The 13497-nt window shown below is 28.0% G+C and overlaps 2 protein-coding genes across 2 annotated transcripts; both read left to right on the forward strand.

Annotated features, from left to right (window-relative positions):
• Window positions 1–6076: 6076 nt before the first annotated feature.
• Window positions 6077–7474, forward strand: LOC105852659 (chalcone synthase 1-like). Its single transcript, XM_012718899.3, is given in 2 exon segments — window positions 6077–6393; window positions 6395–7474. Coding segments are annotated over 2 exon segments (1122 nt in total). The 5' UTR covers window positions 6077–6124; the 3' UTR covers window positions 7248–7474.
• Window positions 7475–11948: 4474 nt separating this feature from the next.
• Window positions 11949–13377, forward strand: LOC101503025 (chalcone synthase 1-like). The gene is made up of 2 exons (XM_027337383.2): window positions 11949–12219; window positions 12299–13377. The coding sequence occupies exons 1-2, from the start codon at window positions 12042–12044 to the stop codon at window positions 13288–13290; spliced, it is 1170 nt and encodes a 389-aa protein (XP_027193184.1). The 5' UTR covers window positions 11949–12041; the 3' UTR covers window positions 13291–13377.
• The last annotated feature ends 120 nt before the right edge of the window (window positions 13378–13497 follow it).

Below are 13497 nucleotides of genomic sequence, written 5' to 3' on the forward strand. Positions count from 1 at the left end.
CTTGAAATTCTGCAAAACAGAGGAAACATTACTTTCTGCAAATTCGCAAAACAGCCATTGCTGCTCATTCATATATCAGTTGCGAAATTGTCATTAGATACTCTGTAAAGAATCTATTCTCAAACAAGAGTTGAGCAATATCAGATTCTGTCAAATTCAATCATTTGTAAAAACTCAAACTATAAGAGTTTCTTTATAGTTTGTTTAAGATTGCTTCCTATCAAGGTTAGATAGGTGTTGTGATTGCTTTCTGGGTGGAAAGTAATTAAGAAAGAAATAGATCAAGGTTGATTTATTCTAGGTGTTGTAAGATTAAGAAGGTTCTTCATTTTAAACACTTAGTGGAAAATCTCACAGTGTGAGGACTGGACGTAACCCACGTTGGGTGAACCAGGATAAATCTGTGTGTGGTATTCTCCTTCCTTTCTCCTTCTTTATTATACTGCATTAATCATTTGATATAAAGTATAAACTAATTTTCTGCTAATTAAAGAACGTTCTCTGTTTTATAACATAAACCAAGAACGTTCTCCGTTTTCTGTTTTATAACCAAGATCATTCTTGAGTTATTTTCTTAAGTTTTAACAGGAATTTTTAAAAGGCATATTTACAATTCAACTTTCTTGTAAATCAATATTGTTACTTCAGCAAATGGGTTAACCGGTGAATCCCATTTAGGATACTTTAGAATCCTTGAAGTGAATTGCGCATTCACATCAAGCCTATCGATCAATGATAGTTTACAGAATAAAGTTTCTTTATTTACTCTCGTGCATTAGAGAAAAGAAGAAATGACTCATTAATATTTTTGACAGAAATTTGATTCATGTAACATGAAAATTGTCTTGTGTTCTTTCTGCCTCTAAAGTATCTCTATTTATAGAGATGCTCATACCAATTTGTGAAGTAAAACAACTCTTGAACTCATACCAATTGATAAAAGAAAACAACTTTTGAGAAAGATTGTAACCTTTCGTAACTTAAAAGATGCATCGGTTTGAATTAAACTCAAACATTGCAACCACTTGATCAAGTGATACATTAAGTTATTTAATTTTGCTACATTAATATAGCTATTAGAGAATTCCAAATATATTTTAAAAATTTCCCTCACAATCTCCCACCATTTTCAAAATATATCTAAGTTCGTTATTCTGGAAATCTCATTGTTTCAGATAAAGCTATCTTACGATTTGAACCATTACTTAGTAAATTATGTTTTCACTCATCCCCGAATAGATTGGTAGACAAGCTTTGAACCAACCATTCATTAGAACAAGTGTTCATAACTCACACATGAAATCTCGGTACCATTAATCGAATTATAAAAATGACACATTTGATAAGGCTTTGTGTCTCATATCCTTTTAGTGAGAATTTAAGAGTCAAACTCTTGAACTCTATGAAGCGGTCCACTTCATTCTCATATAGGTGGACTATATCAGAAATGCACCCATAATTATACATTCCAACAAATATATGCTATATGTCCATTAAGAGGAGACATCATCCTACCACTTTTATTTTATGGTCCAAGTACTTTTATCCTTTGGGATGTATCTATTGTCAAGTACTTCAATCAATCTAATAGTGTACTTTCATCATTGAACTCAAGACTTGATGCTACTCAAGTGTGAGTTGATGTTTCCACCATTGGTGATTATCTAGATATGAGCTTGTATTACATCCCTAATGATGTTTTCAACATCATGTCCTTTGTTAGTCCTTACGTCAAATGATATGCAAGATACTTTTCAATTCTTACAAACACTAAGGAGATCACTCCATTAAATCCTTTACATAGTTATGTCTTAAACCAATATGTATTGATTTTCTATTATATACTTGGCTATATGTTTTTGATAGTGTGTATTGACTATCACAATGTATGGATATTGATGCTATTGACTTTAACCAAATTGATATCTCATACAACAAATTTCTTAGTCATTCAACCTCTTTACTAGCTGCTGCTAGAACAATAAATTATGCAACCATGGTGGTATCGGCAATGCAAGTTTGTTTCTTTGAACCCAAGAAATTTCACATCCACCAAGGTTGAAGATCCATCCACTTATGGAAGCATGATCCTCAACATGATTTATCCAACTGACATTGTATATTCTTCCAAAACTGAAGGATATCCACTATAGATTAAACTATAGTTAATTGTTTCTTTCAGATATTTTAATACTTTATTAATAGCATGTCAATGTTCTTTACTTGGATTGCTTGCATACCGACATAAACTTCCAACAACCTATATTATATCAAGTCTAGTACAAGTCACGACTTACATCAAACATCCGATTACTTTTTATATTCTTTATAGTGTTGACCAATTATGACCAAACCATAACCCTTTTGTCATTTAATCTCGTCACATTGTATCACATACAATTAATAAGTATATCAATTATTACATACACAAAAAATTTATGTCATTTTGCCTTTTACTATATTTAATAAGCATCTCCATTTAAATTTCTAATTATCTTTTTAATATATCAAAGTCCAAAATATAATATATTGAATGCATTAAATATATATTGCCACAAGCTAACATAACATGATCATAAAAATTTATCATAGTTAAATATCATAAGATGAGTCCAAACATGTAAGTCGTCTACTCTTTAACAAATAAGAATTCATTTCATTTCTATTAAATAAACCTTTTATGATAAATCCAAATAAGCATCACAATAGAAAATAAACAATGAATAAAATTATTAAGATTTTCTATTATTTTCTTCCATAAACATTTGTCAACTTACAATAATTTTAAAATATATATCCAAACCATTTTTAATATCAAAATAAGCAAGAAATTGACATATACTTTTATACTATCATGCACATATAATATGAGTTAATCAATTTTAGATTTAATAACTTCTCACATGAAGCTTCGCTATCATTGAGACATACACTTGATATTTATGATAATTTATTTACACTAATTTAAATAAATTAATGTGTTAAATATGCATCTTAAACCATACATATTTATACTTGTCAAGATTTAAGAGACCAAAATTATAAATAAAATTTCTTCCACTGGTCATGTTGAAACAAACTCTCAAATTAAAGTTTTGATGAAAATAAGCAAATGTTAATTAAAGATGTTAATTATGATTCTAAAATATTATGTTAATTTAATCTGTACTTTTGAGTGAATTAATTCAAAGATAAGAATCAAGCAAAGCAAAGAAAACAGTTAAAAACTGAACAAACAAAGAAACAAGAACATTCTGGACAAAATGGAGAATGATCTTCAGGTTCAAGACTGATCATCACAGCATCTTGATCAATCAATCTCCAATATTTCAACGAAGCTTTTGCCTCTGAATTTTATACTAAGATCATCAGTACATGGCAAGAAACAAATAGGTTTCATCCCAATAAAAGAAGGTTCTCGAATCATTAAAATAAAAGGACTCGAAACAGACCAGTTGAAATAGTTTGGAAACTCTTCAGCCAAACTGTCAAGAAAGTTCAATCAATCTTGATATGTTCAAAGACATTACAAAGACACCCAGAATGATTAAAACAGGAACTTCAAATTGATCATCAAATCTCCAGAAAGATCAAACTGCCAGAACCAGATTGATAATCGATCTCTGTTTTCTGCAGAATTCTAGCAGTGATCTTCCTACTTCTACAAAGGTTAATAATCACTCTCCAAACTATTTTGGACAAAATCAAAGCTCCAGATCGAAGTTGTAATGCCAATGATTAAGTGAGAAGCTTCAAAGATCTTTTAACTACAAGACAAGAAGATTAAGCAAGACTGTAACAGACTTAGTCAAAACAGATTCAAATCTCATATATTGGTTTTGGTCAAAACTGATAGAGCACTACCAACAGCTCTTTTGACCATTATTAAATGCTCCTAAACGCCTATAAAAGGAAGGGCAATATCCAAGATTAAAGCAATAAATTTAAGTGTTGTTAAATCCCACAAATCAATCACATTCACATACTTGAAATTATCATTTTCACAAAGAAGAAGCAGTTCTGAATCTTTACACCATATTGTGTTATTACTACTGAATTCTTTATAAAAAATTGAATCTCAAACAAGAGTTGAGATATCTCAGATTCTATCAAAACAATCTCATCATTATTGTAATAACTGAAACTATAAGAGTTTAATTATAGTTTGATTAGATTGTAAAAAATCCTATCAAGATAGATATGTGTTGTATTTGCTTTATGGATGGAAAGAAATAGAGTTTGAAACAGATCAAGGTCGATATGTGCTAGGTGCTGTAAAATTAAGAAGGTTATTTGTTTTAAACACTCAGTGGAAAATCTCACGGTTGTGAGAACTGGACATAACCCGAGTTGGGTGAACCAAGATATATCATTGTGTGGTATCTCTTCACTTAAAAATTAGAATTAAGAGATACATAATAATGAGAAGATGATAATCCATGAAAACATTCATACATAATTTAACTATCAAATAATGAGAAGAAAAGAGTGCTTTGGTTGTAGAATAAGTGTAATAAAAGGAAATAAAGAAGAAAATAAAAATCTAAAGGAGAGAATACATGAGTAAGTTTAAGCCACCTTTATGGAAAAGTTATAAGTGTATTTTTGAAAGGTGTCATCTTATAATTTGTTAGCTAGCAATAGAGAAGAGTAGTAGCAACTAGCAAGGTGTATTTTAAAGATATCAAAATATGTTTGATGTGACAAAACATACATAAAGTTGCATAAAAAGAGTTGAGTTGAATTTATTAGAAAAACTGTTTTAATATATTATATAAATAGAGTTTAAGATATTGAATTTATTCGGTGTTCTACTTAGAAATCACAATCCATTGATTTGATAATTTTATTAATATTTTAGCTCAAAAATTTTAAATTCTATTATTCATAGTATTTCAATAATAAATTAATTAATAAACGTGTTAGTTAGTAAATAAAAAATATTTCACATCATTAGAAAAAATTTATATACAAATATCGTGTGGACTACTATCCTTATCCACATAAGTTAGAATTCAATAACAATGACTAAATGTATTGACCAAAAATATTTTGAAGACTAATAAAGTTAACAAATTTATAAGAACTTAAAAGAATATTTTAAATTTTATAAAAATTAAAAATATACTTAAGCATTTTCTACTTTTTATTAGCAATTATTTCCTTTGAACTGAAATCTAAAGTCTAACTCAAGGGGAAGCCTCACCCTGTATTGAATGGACCCCTGTTTAATGAGAACGTGTTATTCAATATAATGCCGTTTATATATATATATTAAATAAATAAACTAACTATTGTATTTTATATTAAAAAGTATATAAATGTCGTATTACGACTACTCTGCGATTCATAAATTTTATTTTAATAAAAAATCACAATAGATTTTATTTTTTAGTAGACAGTTGTATTTTAAAGATGCTATATTTTATTAAAATTATTCATATGAGTATAGAACGGTGATGCAACCTAAAATACGTAGACTATTTTAGTATATAAATTTTAATATAAGATATATTAATTATTTTTAAAAAAATAATATAATAATAATAATAATAATAATAATAATAATAATAATAATAATAATAATAATAATAATAATAAAAACCTTGTAATGCATGTACCTTAATCATATGAATATTATAGAGAGAGAGGGTCTTCAAAGTAATGCGGACATTTTCCACCAAACTCCTATACTTGATGGACACACCCACGCACCAAGTCAGCCATAACAAAAGTAGTATCTCTTTGGGTTGTTGAATATAATAACAAAATTTGGAAGTTAATAAGATTTTTTATTTAAATTATTCATAATGCAAAAATAAATAAATAAAAAATTAAATAATATTAATAATTAAAAAAAATATTATTTATACTATATAAACTTATATAATTAATTAAATAAACAATTAACTAATATAAAATAACTATCTCACAAAAGTAATTAACTAATGAATTTCCCTAATTATGTTGTATATCTAATGTAAAGTGTTTCAATTCAAATAAACACGCGATGTGATGTTCAGCTACCCACCCACATTCATACTATATAATCCTCTCACCCCAAACAACAATTTGCACCACAACAACATCTTTCACTTCTCTTCTTTTCTATATCAATCATAATATGGTGAGTGTATCTGAAATTCGCAAGGCTCAAAGGGCCGAAGGTCCTGCAACCATTTTGGCTATTGGCACTGCTAACCCATCAAACCGTGTTGAACAGAGTACTTATCCTGATTTCTACTTTAAAATCACTAATAGTGAACATAAGGTTGAACTCAAACAGAAATTCCAACGCATGTGTAAGTATATTATTTTCCATTATTTAGTATTATATGAACATTGGTTTTTGTATTACTCAAAATTTGTTTTACTAATATTATTTTATTACAAATAAAGAGGCTGCAGTTAAAGCTATCAAAGAATGGGGTCAACCAAAGTCAAAGATTACTCATTTGATCTTTTGTACCACAAGTGGTGTTGACATGCCTGGTGCTGATTACCAACTGACCAAATTGTTGGGTCTTCGTCCATATGTGAAAAGGTATATGATGTACCAACAAGGTTGCTTTGCAGGTGGCACGGTGCTTCGTTTGGCTAAGGATTTGGCTGAGAATAACAAAGGTGCACGTGTGTTGGTTGTTTGTTCTGAAGTCACTGCAGTCACATTTCGTGGTCCTAGTGATACTCATTTGGATAGTCTTGTTGGACAAGCTTTGTTTGGAGATGGAGCTGCTGCATTGATTGTTGGATCTGATCCAATTCCTGAAATTGAGAAACCAATATTTGAGATGGTTTGGACTGCACAAACAATTGCTCCAGATAGTGAAGGTGCTATTGATGGTCACCTTCGTGAAGCAGGACTCACATTTCACCTTCTTAAAGATGTTCCTGGGATTGTATCAAAGAACATTGATAAAGCTTTGATTGAAGCTTTCCAACCATTGAACATATCTGATTACAATTCAATATTTTGGATTGCACATCCAGGTGGACCAGCAATTCTAGATCAAGTAGAGGAAAAGTTAGCATTGAAGCCTGAAAAGATGAGGGCAACAAGGGAAGTGTTGAGTGAATATGGAAATATGTCAAGTGCGTGTGTATTGTTTATATTGGATGAAATGAGAAGGAAATCAGCTAAAGATGGACTGAAGACAACAGGAGAAGGACTTGAATGGGGTGTGTTGTTTGGATTTGGACCAGGACTTACCATTGAAACTGTTGTTCTACACAGTGTGGCTATATGAAATGTTTGGATGTTTTGTTGTTAAGTATCACTTTCAAAATAAGTTGACTCTAATCTAAGAAAAATAAGTTTGTCTAGAGTTCAATATGCGTCTTCATTTTAGACTAATATACTTGGAGAATGAACCGCTTTATATCCTAGTGACAATTAATTTTAAAATAAATTATATCTTATATATGTAAGAGAATAAATTTGTTGAATGTGTTACATGTGATTATGTTTGTACTAGTTTTTTAAGTGTATTTACATAACTTACACACCGAAGTAAATGACGTTAGGTGAACGAGTTTCAAAGTATTTTAGATTTAACACACTAAATTTTAAAGTTTTATCTTTTAATTAAAATTTTAATTTCAATTATAAAAATAATTTTTTTTAATTAATAGAGTTAAAATTGACTAAATAAATGTATTAAAAATTTAATTTAATCAACTTTAATAGATATTATATTAGTGTTGACGTGGACAAATTAAAAAATAATTGATCAAAGTATTGATTATAACAATACACGCTTTTGTTTTGACTGTACAATAGAAGTTTTAACCAAAATGTATTATATTCTCTCACTTAATACATCTTTTATATATATTGGTGTGTTGGGATGGATCAAGTTACTTAAAAAAACTCTTTATAAACATTAGGTTTAATAGTTTCCTAAAAAACTATCAAAAAATAAAGACTTGTTTATTTGAATTAAATGATTTGTTTATTAAAATTAAATGATTTCTTAGCACCAAATATTAAAAGTTGGTCCGACACATGTGTAAGTTTAAAGTGAATTTTAATACAAGATATTTAAAATTATTATATTATCATTTATTAAATTAATATAATTGATATTATATAATATTTATTTTTTTATTGATAATAAAGTTAATTGATTTAATATTATTAAGATAATATTAAATTTAAATAAAATTTATTTATTTATTTTAATTTTAAAAATATTATAATATGAGATCTTTTAATTAAGTAAAAAGCTTTTTTGAAACTTTTTACTTAAGTAATTTTTTTTTCTCGAACTAGCTTTGCAAATTTTATCTATTTTTATCTTAATTGCAATTTTAGTCCCTCTATTCTTACTGCTTCACGAAATTGATCCCCCTATTTTAAAAGTCGACAAATTTTGTCTCTCATTATGATTTTTTAACTATAAAATAATGATGTGAGATGTTTTAAATAATCTGTCATATGATATGATAATGTAAAATGATTAACACCCATGAAATTGAAATAAAACACGTTAAAAACTTAGCTTTCAACTTAAGAATTTTTTTATATTTTTTAATTTAATTAATAACATATAAATAATAAATGCATATAGATGGTTATATAACATAGAATTGTATGTCACGTCATTAAAAATATGTCAATTCCACATTTTTTTAGTTCAAAATTCTAAAATAGGGACCAAAACTATCGGGTTTGAAAATAGGGGGACCATTTTCGTGAATTGGTAATAACAGATGGACTAAAACTGCAATTAAGCCAATATTTTTTTTTTCTTCGTATTTTATATTTTCCTTATAACATGTCTCTAATGCTTGTTTATTTTTATGTGTTAATATAAATTAACAAATAGCATAATACTACCATGTACCCTTAGATTAGTAATTAAAAAATCAAAATATATAAATTTATTAAAGAAAATGATTTATTTATTACATTGATCGATAATGCTTAAGCTTAACTTTATTCTCAAGACAAACTTTTTTTTTATTGTTTATTACTTAACTAATTAAAATATTTAGTACTCTTTCCAGAAGAAAATATAAAGAAAATTATTGGAACACAAAATAGAATATAAATTTAATACCGTATAAAATATAGAGGGATTAGGTGTTATATTTATATTCTATTTTATTCAATTTTGTGTTTCTAATAACATTACTCTAAAGATATAGGTAAAAATAGTTATTGAAAAATTAATGTATTTTCAGTTATTATTTTTGTTTATATTTCATTTTAAAGCAGCAAGAAGCTATTAAGGGATGGGTTGAATTAACTCATACTAGTTGAGTTAAGAGATAAATAAGTTATTAATTCCGTCCCAAAGTAATTTAGTCATTTAATTATATCACTTATATAATTAAATTATTTTTGCTAGATATTGATGCATTATCAATGATATAAATGTATAGTAAAATATATTATATTTGAAATGATGCAAGTAATATTAATAGAATGGTACAATTGAAAAAACGTGTATTTGAAATCGAAATAGTCAATTATTTGCGATAATTTTATTTTACAAATAAATCAATTATTTTATAACGAAGAGGATAAAAAACTACGGTTCGATTTACGATAAACTATTAATGGTTTAAATATGTATTTGGTCATGCAAATATATCACTTTTTGATTTTAGTTCCGGTAAGTTTTTTAATTTGATTTAATCCATGTAAAATCAGATACAATCGACTTTGGTCTATAACGTTGATTGAACAGTAAAAAAATGACGAGTTTTCTAAAAATCCCTAAAATCATCTTTTAATTTATATTCATATTTTTTTTATAAAACGCTAATTATTAAATAATCAATAAATATTTATTAATTAATAATATAAAATGTTTAAATTTTTATTATACCATAAAAAATAACGTATTTGTGTGTATTTATAAACTCACGTGTCATTGCAGTTTATCAGCTATTTTTTTAGAGATCAAAATTAATTATCACTGATTTTTCGAAGACTAAATCTAAACACAAAAAACTTATATAAATTAAAATAAAATAAAAATTATATATTTATAAGGATCAAAGACATATTTAAATCAACATTAATTATAAGAATTTATCTAAGCAAAACCCTGATAAATAATAACATAACTTAAACTACACATAAGAAGCCATGCATGTTGATGCTTGGTCTGATGTGGGCAGGTGGGTGTTGGATCTCAATGCCAATTGTTGTATATTAAATAAACAAAAACAAGATGATTGATTTATTAAATAATGAATAAACAAGTATTTGTCACCGAATACTACTTGTTAAGTGATCGGATTTATGTGATGAATAAATTTTATTTAAGAATGAGTCATTTGAGTAAACACAAATTTTAATTATAACTTAAGTAATTATATATATTAGATATTTTATCCCTTAATTGAATTTGTGGATTATTGAAGTTTATAACCAACAAACTTATGTGCGTGATAATGACACTCAAAAACTTCAACGGTAGTTAACTAGAATGTTAAAGAATGGTTCTGACGACAACCATATAAAGATGTTGGAGAAATAATAGTCAAAGTCTAAAAAGATAAAGTAAATAATATGTATATATTATTGTTAAAATAATGAATTAAGTCATCAATGATACTAAGACAATATTTCTCTTTTAAAGAATATTAGATGTAGTAAATGTTGTGTTATTAACTAGTATAAAAATATGTCTTTCTCTTTCTATGTTTCCCTTATTTTAGTTCTTTATGATTTAATTAAACTTGATTTATAAGAATCAATTGAATGTTTTGATAAAGAAAGTATTAATACAAAGAAATCCAAATATAATTTTAAAAATAGTATAACACAATTCAAATATCTCATTTCTTGTGTTTTTCCGAATCTTCAAATAGTTCATGAATAACTTATTATATTTTTATAGTTTATAGATCAAATTGAAGAGAATATACTCCTTATGTCTCATGATATTAAAAAAAATGGATAAGAAAACTGTAGGTGTATCTTATCTAAATTTTTAGACCACCTGAATCTATTTTATTTGATCATTTTGTTTATATTATATTATAAGACGAAGGAAATAATAATTTAAGGGTCAAATTCATGATTTATCATTTTTTTTATAGAAATTATTTAATGTGAGTGAATGATGCACCTATCCAAATAGAAGACTTTAATATGCATTGAACATTTATAAAATGATTTATATTTGTTTCTTTCATATATAATAGTGGATATCTTCCCGGTCAAATTTTATGCAAGTCTTTTTACCTTCAGTTTAAGCTATTAAATGATTTATTCTAAAATAAAACATTTAAATTCGGTTTTATTCTAAAATAAGATATTAGCTAGTTTGTATATAAAACAACTTAAAAATAAAATAAAAAAAGCAAAAGGGTGAGATGATTAAAGAGTATCGGTGTACAAATGACTAGTTAGGTTGAGTTTGATGTGTTTTTTATCTGGTCTTAATATTTAATCAAGTCAATTTTTATACCCTAACTTGTCTGTTAACTCGACAAAACTCGATAAGTTACGAGTTTAATAAAGACGAAATGAAATAAAAACGAATCAAATTAATGTCAAGACATGACATCAAATAATAATTCTTAAACATTTTTGTACAACAAAAAAAATTAAACATAAAGTAACTGATAGTAAGCCGTCTATGCGTCCTTCGAACATAAAGTTAATTCGAAGCAGATCATTTTTCTTCATTCCCCTTAATTTTGTGTCCTTATTGTTTTAGACAGGATCAGACCTGACATTTGATTATGAACCAAGATAAGTTCACGAGAGGAAACTAATCTTGAGTAATGCGGGAATTCGCCAGCATTATTGGTTGCTTCCCTTCGTTGTTGAGTTTAATAATACTACAATATGTAATTAGCATTATGCTAACTCTTTTAACCACACACACACACACACGTGATGTTCAGCTACCTCTCAATTTCCTCTCTTTCCATCCTTCATATAAATACCATCTCACTCCAAACATCTTTCACCACAACATCCAATTCACTTCAATTTGCACTACTTAAACCTTCTACCATCATATCATATATTTCCTACTTAGAAAACTATATACTAAAATATTATTATTATTATTATGGTGAGTGTATCTGAAATTCGCAAGGCTCAAAGGGCTGAAGGCCCTGCAACCATCTTGGCTATTGGTACTGCAAATCCACCAAATCGTATTGACCAGAGTACTTATCCCGATTTCTACTTTAAAATAACAAATAGTGAACACAAGATCGAACTAAAAGAGAAATTCCAACGCATGTGTAAGTTTATATATTATTGGGTTTGATATTATTAGCCAAAAATTGTTGTACTAATGTCATTTATTTATGACTACTTTAGGTGATAAATCTATGATCAAGAGTAGATACATGTACCTAACAGAAGATATTTTGAAAGAGAATCCAAACTTTTGCTCTTACATGACACCTTCTTTGGATGCTAGGCAAGACATGATGGTTGTGGAGGTACCTAGACTAGGAAAGGAGGCTGCAGTAAAGGCTATAAAAGAATGGGGTCAACCAAAGTCAAAGATTACACACTTAATTTTTTGCACCATAAGTGGTGTTGACATGCCTGGTGCTGATTACCAACTCACAAAACTCTTAGGTCTTCGTCCATATGTTAAAAGGTACATGATGTACCAACAAGGATGTTTTGCAGGTGGCACTGTGCTTCGTTTGGCGAAAGACTTGGCTGAGAACAACAAAGATGCTCGTGTGTTAGTTGTTTGTTCTGAAGTTACTGGAATCACATTTTGTGGGCCTAGTGAGTCTCACTTGGACAACCTTGTTGGACAAGCATTATTTGGAGATGGAGCTGCTGCAGTTATTGTTGGCTCTGATCCAATTCCTGAAATTGAGAAACCTTTATTTGAGTTAGTTTGGACTGCACAAACAATTGCTCCAGATAGTGAAGGAGCTATTTGTGGTCAACTTCGTGAAGCTGGACTATCATTTCATCTTCGTAAAGATGTTCCTAAAATTGTGTCAAAGAATGTTGAAAAAGCATTGGTTGAGGCATTTCAACCATTAGGCATATATGATTATAACTCAATCTTTTGGATTGCTCACTCAGGTGGACCAGCAATTCTAGACCAAGTTGAACAAAAGTTAGCCTTGAAAGCTGAAAAGATGAAAGTCACTAGGGAAGTTCTTAGTGAATATGGTAATATGTCAAGTGCATGTGTACTATTTGTCTTAGATGAAATGAGAAAGAAATCAGTGCAAGATGGATTTAAGAGCACAGGAGAAGGGCTTGAATGGGGCGTCTTATTAAGCTTTGGTCCTGGACTTACTATTGAAACAATTGTTTTGCATAGTGTGGCTATTTGAGATGCTTTATTGTTTTTTTAATAAAATATCCTTGCAATTTTAATAATTTTGATAAATTACTAAAATAAATCATCTTTGTTAATTGAATCCAACTTGTTAGGGTGTCTTTAAGTATTCCTTTTGTGAGTTGGATTGTTTGGTTTTACTAAAAGACTCGTGGGAAATAAAGTTGAGGAAATATTTTTCAACTTCGTACATTAGGGAAAG

Source organism: Cicer arietinum, chromosome 8, assembly GCF_000331145.2.
Source record: "Cicer arietinum cultivar CDC Frontier isolate Library 1 chromosome 8, Cicar.CDCFrontier_v2.0, whole genome shotgun sequence".
Lineage (NCBI taxonomy): Eukaryota > Viridiplantae > Streptophyta > Magnoliopsida > Fabales > Fabaceae > Cicer > Cicer arietinum.

Bases quoted from the DNA above. Each gene is read 5' to 3' on its own strand.
- LOC101503025 (XM_027337383.2), top strand. From the start codon at position 12,042: ATGGTGAGTGTATCTGAAATTCGCAAGGCTCAAAGGGCTGAAGGCCCT. The intron at 12,220-12,298 runs GTAAGTTTATAT...TGACTACTTTAG, and splicing joins AGAGAAATTCCAACGCATGT to GTGATAAATCTATGATCAAG.